General features: G+C 38.6%; 1 protein-coding gene across 3 annotated transcripts in view; it reads right to left on the minus strand.

Moving 5' to 3' along the window:
* The window catches only part of MYO9A (myosin IXA), a 307,652-nt gene that overhangs the window by 20,035 nt on the left and 267,230 nt on the right, over nucleotides 1-20,387 (minus strand). For 2 of the 3 annotated variants that reach the window (XM_025390154.1, XM_025390156.1), the window contains exons 35-39: nucleotides 12,708-12,900; nucleotides 10,482-10,610; nucleotides 9,614-9,719; nucleotides 8,412-8,543; nucleotides 7,232-7,355 (exon numbers count right to left, since the gene is read on the minus strand). In XM_025390154.1, the coding sequence (XP_025245939.1) occupies nucleotides 7,232-7,355; nucleotides 8,412-8,543; nucleotides 9,614-9,719; nucleotides 10,482-10,610; nucleotides 12,708-12,900 (684 nt within the window). Of the gene's footprint in view, nucleotides 1-5,803; nucleotides 5,858-7,231; nucleotides 7,356-8,411; nucleotides 8,544-9,613; nucleotides 9,720-10,481; nucleotides 10,611-12,707; nucleotides 12,901-20,387 lie in introns of all 3 variants that reach the window. The other variant, XM_025390153.1, reaches the window with a different exon arrangement.

Raw genomic sequence — 20,387 nt, forward strand, 5'->3', positions numbered from 1 at the left:
TTTTTTGTATTTCTTAGTAGAGACGGGGTTTCACCGTGTTAGCCAGGATGGTCTCGATCTCCTGACCTCGTGATCCGCCCGTCTCGGCCTCCCAAAGTGCTGGGATTACAGGCTTGAGCCACCGCGCCCGGCCAATTATCCCTGTTTTAATAAAAATGTTTTTTAAAAGAGTGCTGATATATCAAATGCCTTTAAAATATCTATGAGGATAATACAATTTTTCTCCACAGATCAACAAACATGGTGAATGACATTAATAGCTATCCTAATATAGAGTCATCCTTGCATTTCTAGGTTAAATCCTCCTTGGTCAAGGTTTATATTTTTATATTTATATATTATACTGAATTCTGCTTGCTGATTCATTTTTATTTTATTTTTTAATTCTTTTTTTTTTTTTTTGAGATAGGGTCTCCCTTTGTCACCCAGGCTGGAGTGCAGTGGTGTTATCATGGCTCACTGCAGCCTTGACTTCCTAGGCTCAGGTGATTCTCTCATCTCAGCCTCCCTAGTAGCTGGGACTACAGGTGCTTGCCACCAGGCCTAATTTTTTTTTTTTGTAGAGATGGGGTTTCACCATGTTGCCCAGGCTGGTCTCAAACTCTTGGGCTCAAGGATCCACACGCCTTGGTCTCCCAAGGTGTCGGTGATATTTTAACCTAGGATTTTTGAATTAATATTCATAGATGAGGCAGTCCTACATGTATATATCAGGTGCTATCTCTGTGTGTATGGGGGTGTGTGTATAGAATTCTCTTTCTCTCTATAGAGAGAGTTCCATAACAAGCATAGTTCTTAATGGTTTTAAAATATTAATTTAGACTGGGCATGGTGGTTCACACCTGTAATCCCACCACTTTGGGAGGCCGAGGAGGGCAGATCACCTGAGGTCAGGAGTTCGAGACCAGCCTGGCCAACATGGCAAAACCCTGATTCTACTAAAAATAAATACAAAAATTAGCCAGGTGTGGTAGTGCACATCTGTAGTCCCAGCTACTCGGGAGGCTGAGGCATGAGAATCGCTTGAACCCAGGAGGCAGAGGTTGCAGTGAGCCAAGATTGTGCCACTGCCCTCCAGCGTGGGTGACAGAGTGAGACTCTGTCTCAATTAAAACACAAACAAAAAATCAACTCATTTAATCCTAAGTTTGGTACTATTAACCAATTTATAGATAAGAACACTGAGGCATGGAGATTAAATAATTTGCCATGTCACAACTACTAGTAAATTAGAGCTAGGATTTACACCCAAAATGCTGCTTTTAATATTTCTATACGCAATTTTTATTGGTTTTTTCTTTGTGTATGCGTGTGTGTGGGGGCGGGGTGGTGAGGATCAGTGTTAGACTCTTTTAGTTAAAAAAGACCTTTTCCCCTCTCTACTCTGAGGCAGCTTAAATTATATTGTAATTATGTATTTAAAGAGTTGGTACCTTTTCTTTGTGAAACTATTTATTTCTGGTGTTTTTATGAGAGGAAGTTCTTAGACAACTCTGCTATCTCTTCTTCTTTTTAAATTAGTCTGTTTGGCCGGGTGTGGTGGCTCATGCCTGTAATCCCAGCACTTTGGGAGGCCGAGGTGGGTGATCACCTGAGGTCAGGAGTTTGAGACCAGCCTGGTCAACATGGTGAAACCCCGTCTCTACTAAAAATACAAAAATTAGGGCGTGGTGGGGGGCACCTATAATCTCAGCTATTTGGGAAGCTGAGGCAGGACAACTGCTAGAACTGGGGAGGCAGAGGTTGCAGTGAGCCGAGATTGTGCCATTGCACTCCAGCCCAGGCTGACAACAGCAACACTCTGAAATAAAATAAAAAATAAAATAAAAAATAAAAATAAAACAAAATAAAATAGTCTTAGGATTCTTTTCAGCTATTTCGTCTGTTTTTGTTTTTTAAGACAGGGTCTCGCTCTGTCACTCAGGCTGGCGTGCAGTGGTGCTATGTTGGCTCACTGCAACCTCTGCTTCTCGCGCTCAAGCGATCCTCCCACCGCAGCCTTCCAAGTATCTGGGACCATAGGCATGCACCACTACATCTGGCTAACTTTTTTTGTATTTTTGGTAGAGATGGGGTTTCACCGTGTTGCCCAGGCTGGCCTTGAACTCAAGTGATCCACTAGCCTCAGACTCCCAAAGTTCTGGGAGCTATCACTCCCGGCCCCTTTTCAGCCGTTCTTACTGAGAACTTTGAAGATGACCCAGGAGGAAATTGTTTTTATGGCTAAAAAATAGTAGCTAACATTAGTTCCCATTCCCTATCACAAATATAAGATATAAAGCACCAAAATTTACATTAAGTACTAAACTCTGAGACCTTGTGAGTCCTGGCTCACTCTTCAAGGCCCCATAGTACTAATGTTTTAGAGTTTGCTTCAAAACAAAGCCTATTTTGGTTTTAACTTAAGGTTTCCCTTCTGCACAATTACATATACAAGTTTATAGGCAAGCTACATAGCCTTTTACAGAATTAAACCTTGTTGACTTATACTAACTGGTAGGTCTTTCTCCATCTGATTAATTTAAACTCATCCCTTAAGAGCTAGCTTCCCTTCTACAGCCTTACCCTGTGCCACCAGGCAGAATTAAGTACTTCTTCCTTGGTATTTTCACCATATTTGGCACACAGTACCGTCTGATCCATCTCTCCCTCCTTCCTTTTGGGACATGCTTTCTAATACCCACAAATTCAACCGCCTAATCATATAGATTTACCATGCTCTGTCTAAGGAAGTCTGTATATAATTCTATTGTCTATTTTTTCTAAGAATGATATTCTGAAACAGACAGTCTTAATTATTTAATTTGGGTTAGAATTCTGTGAGACCAGTCCATTATGGGCTTCTTAGACTGTAACACAAATATTGAGAGTCAAATGCTCTAATGTGGGGGATCTCAGTGATACCTATTTGAGGGAAACAGGATCCCTATTTGAGGGAATCAGTTGAAACTCACTTTTTCATTTTCTCCTAAGACTTAAGAAGATAACCATGGAGACAAATAGAAGATATGCCATAGTGTTAGGATGAATAAGGCCTATGAGGAGAGTTTTGATTTCTTCTGAAAATTCTGTAAGGCTCATGATAGCAAAAGAATGCAAGAAGGAATGGCAAGGCATGATTGATGGGCACAAAGAAATTAAATACTATAAATCGAAGTAAGCCTAAACAGGAAAAGAGACTCATGGTGATAATGAAAGAATGAATTGCATTGCCTTTAATAAACCTGATGACTGTTTAGAAAAAGACATATATTACCCTCATGCAGAAAGTCACGATACTTTAAGACCCAAAGAAAGTACATGTTACTAGGGTTTGTCTATGGGTTAAATGTGTGAGGAGGAGGAACTGTGCATCATCTAGACAGAACAATATATAGCTAGCTAAAACACAAATCTCAGAACCCTAATGAAATTTTACTTAAAAATAGCACTTCAGGGCAAGATGGACGATCCCTGTTGAGTGTCTTGTTAAGTCACAAAAATAGGAAGGAAATGAATTATCAGACTACTTCCTGAGGAATTTGCTTTCCTGGTAAGGAGAGATCCTTTATCCAAGGCTTTTTTGGAAAAGACTGGTTGTTTTGTGTGGTGTTATAATTAGGTATCCAAGCTTGTTCAAAAATCATATCCCACTGCCTGTAGTTATGGTTCACCAGATAATCAGGGTTAGTAAGCACTTTAAACACAGCTAGTATCTGTTTGTATGTGTTTATATCTTGCATATGAAAAGGAATTATTCTCAACAAATATTTCTGTGAAGTGCAGTGAGCCGGTAGTATTATACGTAATACAGTGCAGTGGTTCTCAGAGTGTAGCCCCACAGAACCCCAGCAAAGATGCTGGGGTGTAATGATGTCCTCAAAACCATTTCAAAGGGTCTACAATGTTAAAATTATTTTCATAATTATACTAAGAGGCTATTTGCCATTTTAACTTGTTGACATCTGTGCTAATTACATAAAAGCAATTGTGGGTTCAACTGCTGTCACCTTTACATGAATCAAGGTAATGATACCAAACGGTTCTAGCAGTCTTCATGTTCTTTTGCTACCACACATTTAGTTTTTAAAAAATCAGTTTCATTTCATGTCATTGACCAAGACGTATAAATTAATTTTATTACTTCTTAACTGCTAAATTACCTATTTTCAATTTTCTGTATGATTAACTGGAAATTACACATACAGCCATTCTGTCACATACTGATGGTTACCTCAACAAAGAGTATTTGTGCAATTCTTTGAATTGCAAGCAAAATTAGCTGCTTTATTAATGAAACAGTATTTATAATAATTGACAAAGTTTGATTATTCTTCTTAAGTGGTACACATTTTCTTTGAAATTGTATGAAGGGAATCTGTTACTGCAAGTGAAACAAATGGCGATATTTGTTGTCAGTGAGTAAATTTCGAGCTTTCAAATAAATATTAGAATTTTGGAAAACTTGTAACTGCCCTGTGAGTTTGACAGCTTCCCATATGGTGTGAATGCCAACACCCAGGGTTTAGCCAGATGATGTAACCAAATCTTGCAAGGGACTATCAGTGCCTACAGAAATGGGATAGATCTGAGTTCATCTTGACTCAACAGGGGTAAACTGGAGCTACTACTTGTCTTTACTTAGCCTAATGACAATGAGCCAGAACAGCAGTGTTGAACAACAAAGAAAGTGGACTGCCATCTCAATACCGGGATATCATACAGAATTCTGCCTCCCCTATCACTCCTCCTAGTCTCAACATCAGGGGAGAAAGGGTCAAGAAAGACGAAGGGCAGAAGTGTCTGACAAACAGAAATTACCCACCTACCCCCAAAGTTTTAAGTTCCAGGTAAAGGTCTAGTCTGCCCTGGGAGGAAGTGAGACGAGCACTGGATTTAAAACTGACTGAAGTTTTAATATTAAGAGAACTGACTCTTAAATACTAGAATGAAATGAATTTTTGAAAATTATAGAATTGGTTTCAAGATGCTGTTAAGGTAATTGACATCCAGTGGGAAAGGGAAGTTGGACAGGCTGGAGCTGAGAGGCAGTTATAGACAAAAAGAAAAACTGATTTATATTAGTACCTCAACAAGTTAAGCCTCCTCAATAAAATGGTTACACACAGGTGGACAGTTTTCCACACAGATTGGTGTTCTCAGCCTTCTATCCCATTCCTTTTTTGTATAATCAATGGAACTGAAGAGGGATACCAGTAATGAGATCCTGGTATGAGTTCTAGCATACCATAATATTTAAGTCTAGAACTAGTCCACCAATTTGGATTAGTTCACTCCTATTTGTAGCTCTGTTTGATAAATGCTAAGTGGATAAGAACCATATTTCTACATCTGGGAGGACACCATCAGAGTTAGACAGATATGAATGGACAAATAAGCATTACTAATGATAGGAGATGCTGAAAGTAATAATAAGTATTTCAAATAATAAAGTAGAGAAGATTGCTGGGAACACAGCTCAAAGAGCAGAAATTAATTTGATATCTCAATGCTTTTAACTTTCACCTTTTAATGATTCAACCAAAGAAGAAACCCAAAAGGAGGCTCATCTGACAAAGAGGAGAAACCAATATATTTTAAATGGATGCTGTTCAACTACACAATACAGAGGAAGGAAAATGAAGGATCTAAAAAAAGAGATTAAGAGAAAAGTAAGTGAAAGCTCATCAAAAAGTAGAACCTGACTTGGGGCCAAACATGGAGGGTGGACAGGCATGAATGATAGACAGAGCGGAACAATTCCTGGATGAATGAAAGACAATAATGTAGAGTGGCTGTGACACATTGCATTATTAATACATACCGAGACTGAATTGCGGGTAATGTTCATGAATCTAACTGCAATTAGTACAGGTTTCTGGATTAGGAAGGACATGAAAAGGAAAGCAGAAGGTTAGAATGTACATGTCATTGCCCCATTAAAAGAGAAGGTTTAATCTTGCAATGGACTGAATATCCATCTTCTGCAACACAGGAAAAAAGCACAGCTTATCTATCTGCTTTGAAAAGTAGGTTTATAGCAAAAGGCTCTTCCCTTCCTGCCTGGATAGCCACCACTACATTGGGCCTCTCAGAACTGAGCTCCTGAAAATTCATACTACAGAAATGTTTCACTTTTAAGTGGGATTTCTGTTTTTAATTTCTGGGGAAAAGATTTAGATAGTATCCTATGATGAGTTTTATTTAATATCTTTACTGCCTGCAAAAAGCCCATGCTTATGTTTGTTTTTACAGAAGACCCTTCGCTACCTTAATCAACAGACCTTTGTTAAGCACTTATTCAGTGCCAGGCAGATTAAATAGTAAAGGAAGAAAAAAGAATTATTTTAGTGCTAATCTAAATGCAAACTGTGAAGATATGGGAGGAAGTACTGCTGGACCCCTGAAAGAATGAGGGCATGATGAAGCCTCCTTCTCTTTAGAGATTTACTGGGAATCTGAAATGCGTGCTCATTGTCACAATTTTATTTCACAACTGAGAGGAAGGGTAGCAAATGGGCAATAACTAAACCTTAATGCAGCAGTTTTCCAGTTATCCTGAAAACTGACTTCAGAGTAACATATATGGATAACTCCAGTTCTCAATAAGCACTAATCAATAGGGCCGATGCTATTGATTAGTGATCATTGAGAACTGGAGTTATATGTTACTGGTTGCAAAGGAAGATATTAAAAAGTGGGCAAACCAAGGAAATAAATTATCAGTTTTACAAGGACTGTCTCAAAACCTAACCTTAAACTCAAAGAAATACTTTTTCATTACAGTAAACTCACAGATGGAATTCCATTTACTTAAGAATCAAATGATTCCATTTAAATTCAGTTACAAATGATTAAATTCTCTACATCCCAGGAGTCTTGGCAGGACTACCAAAAGTGACACGATTAAAGCTGGGAACAGACAGTGGAAGGAAGTAGGGAAAAAAGTTAGAAAAGGACTACGTTTTCATAGAAAGGACATGAAAAGAAAGCAGGGCAGATTATTAAGACACCAGCATTTTATCTAAATACTTGATTTGAAAAATGCTACACACTTATTCACATAGATTCTATAATGTAACCAAAGAGCAGGTTAAACATGAGGAAGCCATAGCACCCCGAGATTTGGTGACTTTTTACTTGTTGTTTTATAAAAAAGATTCTGATAATAATCCTTGTATACACCACAAATGCACAATTAAATTCCCAAGACAACTCCCATTTTTCCATTATTTCATGTCTTGCATCTTACCATTGATCTACGAATCAGTGACAACCTGGTCTTTGCCTTATTCTCAGCAAATTCCAAGCTACTGATATCTTTGAGACGAGCCTTGTATTTATTCATTTGTTCCACAACGATTAGCTCCACACAACTGAAACAGGAGGAAAGAGAAAAAACTGTTAAGAATATAAATAAAGTATAGCACTCACAGACTGTTTTTGTTTTAGACAGTTGAAAGATGAAGGAAAAAATTAACATCCCTTGCTTGACAAACTCAGAGACAAGGTTTAGAATGGTGGTTCACAACTTTGGCTGCACTTTAGAAGCCATCTAAAGAGCAGTTACGGCCGGGCACAGTGGTTCACGCCTGTAATCCCAGCACTTTGCGGGGCAGAGGCAGGTGGATCACCTGAGGTCAGGAGTTTGAGACCAACCTGGCCAACATGGTGAAATCCTGTCTCTACTAAAAATACTAGATTAGCCAGGCGTGGTGGTGCATGCCTATAATCCCAGCTACTTGGGAGGCTGAGGCAGGAGAATCACTTGAACCTGGGAGGTGGAGGTTGCAGTGAGCCAAGATCGTGCCATTGCACTCCAGCTTAGGCGACAAGAGCAAAACTCCATCTCAAAAAAAATAAAAAAATAAAAAATAATAAAAAATAAAGAGCAGTTACAAATCTCAATGCCCAGGCTATACCCTAAACCAATTAAATCAGACTCTATGGGGATGGGATCCAAACAGTGACATATTTTTTTAAAGTTCCTTTTGCAGTCAAGATTAAGGAGAGCAAAAGAAAACCACATTAGAAGGAAAGCAGAGCCCCAAGAAAAAAGACCAAGGTGAAATACAAGAATACTGAAGTATTAAGACCAAAGGATTCAGAGCCATAAGACCACAGTTAGGCTAGATTACAGGAAGATACTAAGTGTTCATAATTTGGTAAAATGGAAATCTAAAACCTATTTAGAAACTATAAGCAGTCCTAAAGAAAAGCCAGATTTAAAAAATAAGACACTTTAAGACAAATGATGCTCAGTTGAATCCAGGAGTTTGCATCCTCAGCATAAGAAAACCCAGCAGTGTCCAACAATCTTCTTAAAAACACCTGAATTTATGAACCCATTCACTATGTCTGATATCTGGATACAGTGACTACGTAGTCAGAAGTCCCTGAGGTCTTGTAGAGGTTATGGTAACTGGCCTTACGTGGTAGTCTTACTGATGTCCTGTACGCTTTGTAGTGGGTCAGTGGTGTCAGGGCAGCGGAGAATGCAGGGCGCAAACACAATGGCCAAAGCATTAGCAGACATTCGATTAGTGTCTTCCTGTAGAGCAATCCTAAGAAATAAAACAAAACAAAAAACAAGTGACTAAGGGATAAAAAGGGAGCACCATAGGGAAAGGGCAGAAGAGATGAGCAAAAGAAGACAGTATGACATGAACTGCATAGTACTAGAAGGATATAAGTACTTCTAGTAAGTTTAAGTGTCTGCAGACTTTTCCCAAGTTGTTCCTTTGTCTCTGGAAAATGTATTTTCACTTGTTCTTTCCTTGAAGCAGTCTAGGTCAGCCGATAGCTTCCCAAGGGAAATCTGGGACCTACCTGCTCCAGGCCAAGATCACTAGATGAACTGAAGTCCAAAGAATGCAGAATCAGCCAGGCATGGTGGCCCACACTTGTAATCCAGCATTTTGGGAGGCCGATGTGGGCAGATTACTTGAGGTCAGGAGTTTGAGACAAGCTTGGCCAACATGGCAAAACCTTGTCTCCATTAACAATACAAAAATTAGCCAGGTGTGGTGGCGCATGCCTGTAATCCCAGCTATGTAGGGGGCTGAGGCAGGAGAATCACTTGAACTGGGGAGGTGGAGGTTGCAGTTAGCTGAGACTGCACTCCAGCCTGGGTGACAGAGTGAAACTGTGTCTCAACAACAACAAGAACAACAAAAAAGAATGCAGAGTAGAAGCTTTAACCACAAATAAAGATGGCTTTCTTCTCAACTACTGCTGATATTTACATACAGGGGAAGAGACACTACTCCTGACACCTCTTTGGTCAGTTAATTTCTGAGAATGATCTGAACCCCTCATATGAATTAGGTCATTTCAGTAGATTATATATCCTTTCTAGTTCAGCTGTTAGAAAACAGGCTAAACTGCACAGTGCCACCATGAGGCTGAAGCTGCTACATGGTTCAAACAAGGGCAGAAAAGCAACTGCCATGCATTCCAGCTCAGCTGAAGATTTCTGCTCCAAGGTATCCTAACCACCTGTTTGAGACACTGACTTTATAAATAGAAGAAAAAATATAAATACCTGTCAGTTTTCCAAAGGAGAAATTCCTTATCTATGTAAAATAATCCAAGAGAAACTATTAAAAATCGTTTCCTTGCTTCTTAAAGTTACCTGACTAGATGAAAGATGAGGCGTTCCAGTGTATTGAGATGAGTTCGGGAGAGTTGATCAATCACAGAGTATACACCACGGATTGTCTCCTTCCTCTCCTGAAGGCCTAAAAACATTAAGAGCAGAAACTAAGACTAAATATCCCCTCTTATACAGTGTATCTTCCTCCCAGACACTATGAAGCAAAGGAGGCTGGCTATAGAGTTTCAGGAGTAGTTGTACCTGTAAGGCTGGAGAAGAGCAACTCAAACTAACTATTTAACTCCTTTAGCTTGAGTTCTGTATTCATAAACAGTCTCCTTAGTTTGAACCTGTATCACAGTAATCCTTAATAACAGCAAGGGGAAAGAGATGTTCTAGTTTTTCAGTCATTGTGTAGCAGATTGATTTCTCATTAAAATCAACATAATTTATGAATCCTCAGGGCCTAAATACCTCTAGAAAGGCCTTTATCAATATCCTATGCACCTATAGCACTGAGAAACTACACTCTGAAACCTGTTAGGCTTGGCATAAAACAGCCAGCTTTACACATAGTTCTTGCCTAGATTTCCAATTTAAATGAACATAAGCCTAATCTTAAAACTCTTATTTTTAATATTTCAATCCGTTTTATAACCCCAGTCTTTCAATTTCTTTGTAAGAAGCAACCAAGTGGCTCACTCAGAACATTTTTAGGACACTAACATTTTGATGAGTCTCTAAAAAGTCAACATATGAATAGGTGACAGTATACTGGCAGTTTTGTATTCACTGTCAAAAGTTTACCTTTAGATCTATAATAATTAAACCACTAGAGGACGGCTTGAAGGTGGCATTTCTTTCCCAACTACAGGCCTTCTCTCTAACCCAGGAAGCCTATGCTTACCCATAGCTCGAAGAAATTCCTCATAGAGTTCAAAGGTCATGAGAGGATTGGGCAAATCTCGAAGCCATTGTTTGAATACACTTGCAATGACGTGTATGTTATAGTCATCTAGATTTACATTCTCAGCATCTATTCAGAGACAAGAGTTAGATTAACAAAGCCAAAACATGCAAAGAGATTCAAATAATTCACTTTACAAACTATCATCATTAAAGGAAGGCTTCATGTTTCTTTTTTTTTTGAGATGGAGTTTCGCTCTTGTTGTCCAGGCTGGAGTGCAATGTTGTGATCTTGGCTCACCACCTCTGCCTCCCAAGTTCAAGTGATTCTCCTGCCTCAGCCTCCCGAGTAGTTGGGATTACAGGCATGTGCTGCCACGCCTGGCTAATTTTGTATTTTTAGTAGAGCTGGGGTTTCTCCATGTTGGTCAGGCTGGTCTCAAACTCCCAACCTCAGGTGATCCACCTGCCTCGGCCTCCCAAAGTGGAGGGATTACAGGCGTGAGCCACCATGCCTGGTCGGCTTCATGTTTCTTAATCAAACTGACTAACCTATTTTCCACAATGTAATTCCATGCTTTGGAACTGTGCTTCTAACAGTGGTGAAAGAATACGTCTTGTTGATTTGTTTTCTAAATCTGCTGTGGAGTGAAGTGTGTAAAATAAAAGATCATGGCCAGGCACGGTGGCTCATGCCTGTAATCCCAGCACTTTGGGAGGCTGAGATGGGCAGATCACTTGAGGTCAGGAGACAGAAAGCAGCCTGGCCAACATGGTGAAAGCTGTCTCTACTAAAAATATAAAAATTAGCTGGGTGTGGTGGCACACGCCTGTAATCCCAGCTACTTGGGAGGCTGAGGCAGAATTGCCTGAACCCGGGAGACAGAGGTTGCAGTGAGCCAAGGTTGCACCATTGTACTACAGCCTGGGCAACAGAGCAACTGTCTCTAAATAAATAAATACATACATAAAATATTTTGATGCTGAAGTATTGTTAAACTGCTATAAACGTCTCTACATGCTTGCTCTCAATTTCTGTATTTCTCTTGCTATGGCTTTGTCCTCAGACCACACTTTAAGTAGCAATGTTTTACATGACAAATGAAAAAACGCATACAGGACATTTTCTGAAAGTAAGGCTGATTTTAAGTAATTCTTAGAGATAAAAGGACAGTGATAATTGAGCTTAGAAAATGTAAAGAAAACACGTTTACCCATTTCACTTATAAACTCCCTAAGGTTATACAGATTAGATGACTGCGAAGATTTGGGATGACTGATTTTCACTTGTGCTATTTCAAGGTATCAGAGACAAAGTCAGTAACTGCCTGTAAACTAAAGCAGACCAAGTCTCTTGTAGACGGAACCTTCCTGTAGACGGAACTGGTAAGAAGGAGTCTTACCAGACATTGTTATTATTTTCATACTCATTTCTCATTGATTTGTTCATAAGAAACAGCACTGTACACAGGTTCTTGGCCACACAAGGACACACTTTGTACTCTGTTTGATTCAAAAAGATCTATTCCTTCCCAACAGTGATAAAGTGTAGAAATTGAGAATGAAACTAAAGTCAATCCCCAGCATGAATTCCAGTACTAAAACTACAGCTCTACAAAGATACATGCTCAACTCACTATCAGTTTGAGTAACTGTCATCAATGTAGGCAGGCAAGATGATACACAGGAAAGAGTACCCCTTGGAGTCAGAATCATAAAGAGAAAGGGGAAACATTATGAATTCAGAAGATCTGGGGTTAACTCCAATTTGGTCACTTATTGGTGATGAGTCTTTGGGCAAGATCCTCTGTAAGCCTCAGTTCCTTTTTCTGTAAATGGGGATAATAATATCCCTAATTCATAGGATTGTTGTGAATATTATAAAAACAGTACAGCACCTTGCATCATCATCAGCAGCTCATTATTTAATTTCCCTGTACCTTAGTTTTCTTCTTTGTCAGAGGTATCACAATCTTACTGAATTATTACAAAAATTAAATGACATCTGTCCCAAGTACAAATTATATGCTCAATATATGTCTGCTGAATTGACCAAATGAAACCAAAGACTCTTTAGAAAACCAAAAAATGATAACAAAGCGCCACAGAAAAGAACGCATTCTTCCGGCTGCTAAGGAAAGGATCGACATGTAATGAAAACTTGAAGAGCATGAAATGACCTATTTAAATAAAGTATTTCATTATGATTTAGAGGGCACTATCTTACCTGTATCTAGACCCTGTCGAAGCTCCTTGATTTTATTAGTCGAACCAGACTTTCGATAAATACCTTCTGTATACAGTCCATGCATTTCAATGTAGTTTATGAGCTTTTCCACCACTAAAGGAACAGTTCGGTCTTCGCTGGTCAAACGGGACAGTTCAACCCCAAATTGTCGAGATGATAGCTCTGGATCATACTAAATAAAAGATAATTTTTAGTTTCCAAATGCATTCTAACACCTTGAAACGTGTTTAACCAATTCTTTACCAGGAGCTACTTTTTATTTCTCTGAAGTTTTATGAGCATAGTTAGAAGAGTTGGGAGAAAGGGAATTATGTTTAACTAAGTATAAATAAGTGAGATTAGTTTCAATCCTTTTCCACCAGAATCTCCAAAAGAAAATAATGGAGTGAAGAATGAAGGCAGTGGCAAAGGGCTACAGCTTCTCCTGTCAAAAATTTGCTTCAAAAGCAAAGCTGGGATTTGGGCATGGGGGAAAGGGTTGGATTTTATATGCAAACAGCTTGACCACCTACCAGATACCACTAGAAAATCTATTGATTTGATAAGAATTAGAGTTGTCAGCAAGTTCTTAAGCATAAGAATGCTTTGATATTTATATAAACTTTATGGAAGTTTAACTGAAAAATGATTTCATAATTAAAGGTAGATGAACACACAGATTAGCCCATGACTACTGTTATAGCTCTTCTGTATTGACTTGAAGAGTATCTAATATCATACTTTATTTATTTATTTATTTATTTGAGACAGAGTCTCACTCTGTCACCCAGGCTGGAGTGCAATGATGCGATCTCAACTCACTGCAACCTCCGCTTCCCAGGTTCCAGTGATTCTCATGCGTCAGCCTCCCGAGTAGCTGGGACTACAGGTGCGTGCCACCACGCCCAGCTGGTATTTGTAGTTTTAGTACAGACGGGGTTTCATCATGTTGGCCAGGCTGGTCTCAAAATCCTGTCCTCAAGTGATCTGCCCGCCTTGGCCTCCCAAAGTGCTGGGATTACAGGTGTGAGCCACTGCGTCCGGCCAATATCATACTTTATTAACCTATAGGTTACTTTATATCCTATGTGACTGCAACAGAACAGCTTACCCAAGATTATTTGAAGTAATTCACTGAAAACAAAAATGGCAGGTATTATCTCTGAGACTGAAAATTGTTTTGCAAATCTGTCTTTCCTTCTCCTGTACCATTGGCCTTCCCTAACTGTATATTCCATTTTCTTCTTTAACCTGCACCCAACCAGTTGCCAAGTCAATCAGTTCATCGTCTCTATTTTTTCCTTTGTAAGTGTCATCACCTCAGCTCAAAACTGTATCACTAACCAATTAGACTATTTCAACAGTTTCTTGGCCAGTTTTCCCCATATTCATATTTCCCCTTTTAAAATATTCTATAGTATATATAATGTTTTATTATCCTCAAAAACCTTTAGTGGCTAATTAGTATATAGCAAACTAAAGTGCAAACATTCTTGAGTCTCATACTCAAGAACTTACTTGAACTGATTCTAATTTCTACTTTCCAGCCTTACATTCATAAATTTGTCATTTACGTGTTAGGTACCAAGAAAAAAAAATCAAGGCCTTCTGCTTCAGACTAGTAGTGTTAGGCCCAGAGCAGTGGCTCACACCTGTAATCCCAGCATTTTGGGAGGCCGACGCAGGTGGATCACCTAAGGTCAGGAGTTCAAGACCAGCCTGGCCCATATGGTGAAACCCCATCTCTACTAAAAATATAAAAATTAGCCAGGCATGGTGGCGGGTGCCTGTAATCCCAGCTACTCAGGAGGCTGAGGCAGGAGAATCACTTGAACATAGGAAGCAGAGATTGCAGTGAGCCAAGATTGCGCCACTGTACTCCAGCCTGGGTGACAAGAGCAAAACTGTCTCAAAAGAAAAAGAGTTAGTGTGTGAAGATAAGTAAAATTATAAATAGATTTATTAAGTATTATGGAACCACATAAGAGAGATAGCTAGATCAGGAAAGACTGGGCTGGATAACAAACAACCAATGATCTTGAAAAGACCTGATGTTAAACCTTAGTGTTGGAAAGCAAGTAATAGGTAAGTAAAGAAAGCAGGATCTTTTAGGCACAGGAAATACAAAACTACAAAGTTGGGCAGAGCAAAGTAGCTATGGAAAGGAAGCCACCAGATAATTTTAAATAAGGGATGGCATAATCAGTTTATTAGTTTGTATCAGTATTATCAGGATTATTTTGCATCATTAATGTATCTACATACTCTGCATTCCAGCACTCAATTCTTAGAGCATTAATTTCTTTTCTTTCTTTTTTTTTTTTTTGAGACGGAGTCTGGCTCTGTGGCCCAGGCTGGAGTGCGGTAGCCGGATCTCAGCTCACTGCAAGCTCCGCCTCCCGGGTTTACGCCATTCTCCTGCCTCAGCCTCCCGAGTAGCTGGGACTACAGGCGCCCGCCATCTCGCCCGGCTAGTTTTTTGTATTTTTTTAGTAGAGACGAGGTTTCACCGGGTTAGCCAGGATGGTCTCCATCTCCTGACCTCGTGATCCGCCCACCTCGGCCTCCCAAAGTGCTGGGATTACAGGCTTGAGCCACCGCGCCCGGCCTAGAGCATTAATTTCATGTCTATTTTGACATATGTTAAATTTCAGAGACAACATCTCTGAAAAGCATTTCCAAGTCTGAGGCAGAATGGACACAATCTTGGAATATTTAGAGGATGCATATTAAAAGTTTTGCCTTGTCACTATGTGAACTTGGCTAGGTTATTTCACGTTTGCAGCAGAAATACCTCCTTTCTACTTCAGAGGTTGTTGTAAACATTAAGTTGAACATACACAGCATGACAACCTGGTATATGTCAAATACTGAAAAAATTATTATAGAAATAGAATACAATAAGGCTTGCTGTAATGATTAAATTTTAGCCAAATGTTTTCCTAATGCTGGGACACAGATGTGCAAATACATATTCTGTTTATTTAAATCCCTATGGTATTAGAAATGTTATAACTTGTGAAAGCAAAATAACAAAATATTTTTAGGTATTAAACAAAAACTTTTAAAACATTTGATTTGAAACTAAGTAATCTAAAGCAAACATGCTAGAATAATCTAAAGCAAACATGCTAGAATATTCTATTTCTTGAAATGAAGAAACAAATTGATTTTACTATTTTAAATGGAAAAAAATTTAATTCTGAGTACTTTTCTAAAAATATATTTTAATAGTTTTTGTTTCATAGTTATTTTTCATTTAAACTAACTTCATGAGTATTTTAAATAAAATCTTTATGGAGCTATGACATAACACACATTGCAAGTTACAGCTTAAAGGATTTTCACAAAGACCCAAATTAAGAAACATAATATTACCAACAGTTTAAAATTCCCCTAGGTCTCTTCCAGCCACCATGCCCTTTACCCTTCACAAATAACCAGTATCTGTACTTCTGTCACTAAAAATTAGTTTTACCTGCTTTTGGATGTTATGTAAATGGAAAAACACAGTATGTGCACCTAGAGTTAATCTATTTTTGAACTTTGTTTAAATGTACTCCTTTGTCTCTAGCTTTCAGTCAACATTGTTTGCATCAATAAATTTTTTTTTCTTTTGCACTTTTTACATTAATGAATATTATTGATATGTAAAAGTACATGAAAGTACATGGAAAAATAACAGTATGAAAACGATGCAAAGCAAGTTAGAATACAATACCTAGGTAATTAATAATACAAAGATATTAATTTTGCACCTGTTCTAATTTGCTCTATGACATACAACTGATAATTTTTAATTGATTTAACTTCTGACTTTCTTTTGAATACCTAGGGTCAAGATTTGATTTTAAGGCTTTAATGAAAATTGTTTAATAGATGTTTCTTTTTTTATTATAAGTTCTAGGGTACATATGCAGAACGTGCATGTTTATTACATAGGTATACATGTGCCATGTTGGTTTGCTGCACCCATCAACTCATCATTTACATTAGGTATTTCTCCTAATGTTATCCCTCCCCCAGACCCTCACCCTCCGACAGGCCCCGGTGTGTGATTTTCCCAACCCTGTGTCCAAGTGTTCTCATTGTTCAATTCCCACCTGTGAGTGAGAACATGCAGTGTTTGGTTTTCTGTCCTTGTGATAGTTTGCTGAGAATGATGGTTTCCAGCTTCATTCACGTCCCTGCAAAGGACATGAATTCATCCTTTCTTTATGGCTGCATAGTATTCCATGATGTATATGTGCCACATTTTCTTAATCCAGTCTATCACTGATGGACATTTGGGTTGGTTCCAAGTCTTTGCTATTATGAGTAGTGCCACAACAAACGTATGTATGCATGTGTCTTTATAGTAGCATAATTTATAATCCTCTGGGTATATACCCAGTAAAGGGGTCGCTGGGTCAAATGGAATGTCTAGTTCTAGATCCTTGAGGAACTGCCACACTGTTTTCCACAATGGTTGAACTAATTTACATGCTCATCAACAGTGTAAAAGCATTCCTATTTCTCCACCTCCTCTCCAGCCAGCATCTTTTGTTTCCTAACTTTTTAATGATCGCCATTCTAACTGGTGTGAGATAGCATCTCATTGTGGTTTTGATTTGCATTTCTCTGATGACCAGTGATGATGAGCATTTTTTCATGTGTCTGTTGGCTGCATAAATGGCTTCTTTTGAGAACTGTCTGTGCATATCCTTTGCCTACTTTTGATGGGGTTTTTTTTTCTTGTAAATTTGTTTAAGTTCTTTGTAGATTCTGGGTATAAGCCCTTTGTCAGATGGGTAGATTGTAAAAATTTTCTCCCATTCTGTAGGCTGCCTGTTCACTCTGATGGTAATTTCTTTTGCTCTGCAGAAGCTCTTTAGTTTAATTAGACCCCATTTGTCTATTTTGGCTTTTGTTGCCATTGCTTTTGGTGTTTTAGTCATGAAGTCGTTGCCCATGCCTATGTCCTGAATGGTATTGCCTAGGTTTTCTTCTAGGGTTTTTATGGTTTTAGGTCTTACATTTAAGTCTTTAATCCATCTTGAATTAATTTATGTTTAAGGTGTAAGGAAGGGATCCAGTTTCAGCTTTCTACATGTGGCTAGCCAGTTTTCCCAGTACCATTTATTAAATAGGGAATCCTTTCCTCATTTCTTGTTTTTGTCAGGTTTGTCAAAGATTAGATGGTTGTAGATGTGTGGTGTTATTTCTGTGGCCTCTGTTCTGTTCCATTGGTCTATATATGTGTTTTGATACCAGTACCATGCTGTTTTGGTTACTGTAGCCTTGTAGTATAGTTTGAAGTCAGGTAGTGTGATGCCTCCAGCTTTGTTCTTTTGGCTTAGGATTGTCTTGGCTATGTGGGCTCCTTTTTGGTTCCATATGAACTTTAAAGTAGTTTTTTCCAATTCTGTGAAGAAAGTCATTGGTAGCCTGATGGGGATAGCACTGAATCTATAAATTATCTTGGGCAGTATGGCCATTTTCACAATATTGATTCTTCCTATCCATGAGCATGGAATGTTCTTCCATTTGTTTGTGTCCTGTTTTATTTCCTTGAGCAGTGGTTTGTAGTTCTCCTTGAAGAGGTCCTTCACATCCCTTGTAAGCTGGTTTCCTAGGTATTTTATTCTCTTTGTAGCAATTGTGAATGGGAGTTCACTCATGATTTGGCTCTCTGTTTGTCTGTTATTGGTGTATAGGAAAGCTTGTGATTTTTGCACATTGATTCTTGTACCCTGAGACATTGCTGAAGCTGCTTATTAGCTTAAGATTTGGGGCTGAGATGATGGAGTTCTCTCAATATACAATCATGTCATCTGCAAATAGGGACAATTTGACTTCTTCTTTTCCTAATTGAATACCCTTTATTTCTTTCTCTTGCCTGATTGCCCTGGCCAAAACTTCCAACACTATGTCGAAAAGGAGTGGTGAGAGAGGGCATCCCTGTCTTGTGCTGGTTTTCAAAGGGAATGCTTCCAGCTTTTGCCCATTCAGTATGATACTGGCTTTGTCATAAATAGCTCTTATTATTTTGAGATATGTTCCATCAATACCTAGTTTATTGAGAGTTTTTAGCATGAAGGGCTGTTGAATTTTGTCAAAGGCCTTTTCTGCATTTATTGAGATAATCATGTGGTTTTTGTCTTTGATTCTGTTTATGTGATGAATTACGTTTATTGATTTGCATATACTGAACCAGCCTTGCATCCCAGGGATGAAGCCAACTTGATCATGGTGAGTAAGCTTTTTGATGTGCTGCTGGATTCAGCTTACCAGTATTTTATTGAGGATTTCTGCATCAATGTTCATCAGGGATACTGGTCTAAAATTCTCTTTTTCTTCTTGTGTCTCTGCCAGGCTTTGGTATCAGGATGATGCTGGTCTCATAAAATGAGTTAGGGAGGATTCCCTCTTTTTCTGTTGATTGGAACAGTTTCAGAAGGAATGGTACCAGCCCCTCTTTGTACCTCTGGTAGAATTTGGCTGTGAATCTGTCTGGTCTGGGACTTTTTTTGGTTGGTAGGCTATTAATGATTGCCTCAATTTCAGAGCCTGTTATTGGTCTATTCAGAGATTCAACTTTCTCCTGGTTTAGTCTTGGGAGGGTGCATGTATCCAGGAATTTGCCCATTTCTTCTAGATTTTCTAGTTTGTTTGCATAGAGGTGTTTACAGTATTCTCTGATGGTAGTCTGCACTTCTGTGGGGTCGGTGGTGATACCCCTTTATCATTTTTTATTGCATCTATTTGATTCTTCTCTCTTTTCTTATTAGTCTTGCTAGCGATCTATCAATTTTGTTGATCTTTTCAAAAAATCAGCTCCTGGATTCACTGATTTTTTCAAGGGTTTTTTGTGTCTCTATCTCCTTCAGTTCTGCTCTGATATTAGTTATTTTTTGCCTTCTGCTAGCTTTTGAATTTGTTTGCTCTTGCTTCTCTAGTTCTTTTCATTGTGATGTTAGGGTGTCAATTTTAGAATATTCCTGCTTTCTCTTGTGGGCATTTAGTGCTATAAATTTCCCTCTACATACTGCTTTAAATGTGTCTCAGAGATTCTGGTACATTGTGTCTTTGTTCATTGGTTTCAAAGAACACTTTTATTTCTTCTTTCATTTCGTTATTTACCCAGTAGTCATTCAGGAGTAGGTTGTTCCGTTTCCATGTAGTTGTGTGGTTTTGAGTGAGTTTCTTAATCCTGAGTTCTAATTTGATTGACAGTTTGTTGTGATTTCTGTTCTTTTACATTTGCTGAGGAGTGTTTGACTTCCAACTATGTGGTCAATTTTAGAATAAGTGCAATGTGGTGCTGAGAAGAATGTATATTCTGTTGATTTGGGGTGGAGAGTTCTGTAGATGTCTATTAGGTCCACTTGGTGCAGAGCTGAGTTCAAGTCCTGGATATTCTTTGTTAACCTTCTGTCTCGTTGATCTAATATTGACAGTGTGGTGTTAAAGTCTCCAATTATTATTGTGTGGGAGTCTAAGTCTCTTTGTAGGTCTCTTAGGACTTGCTTTATGAATCTGGGTGCTCTTGTATTGGGTGCATATATATTTAGGATAGTTAGCTCTCCTTGTTGAATTGATCCCTTTACCATTATGTAATGGCCTTCTTTGTCTCTTTTGATCTTTGTTGGCTTAAAGTCTGTTTTATCAGAGACTAGGATTGCAACCCCTGCTTTTTTT

Source organism: Theropithecus gelada, chromosome 7a (genome assembly GCF_003255815.1).
Source record: "Theropithecus gelada isolate Dixy chromosome 7a, Tgel_1.0, whole genome shotgun sequence".
NCBI lineage: Eukaryota > Metazoa > Chordata > Mammalia > Primates > Cercopithecidae > Theropithecus > Theropithecus gelada.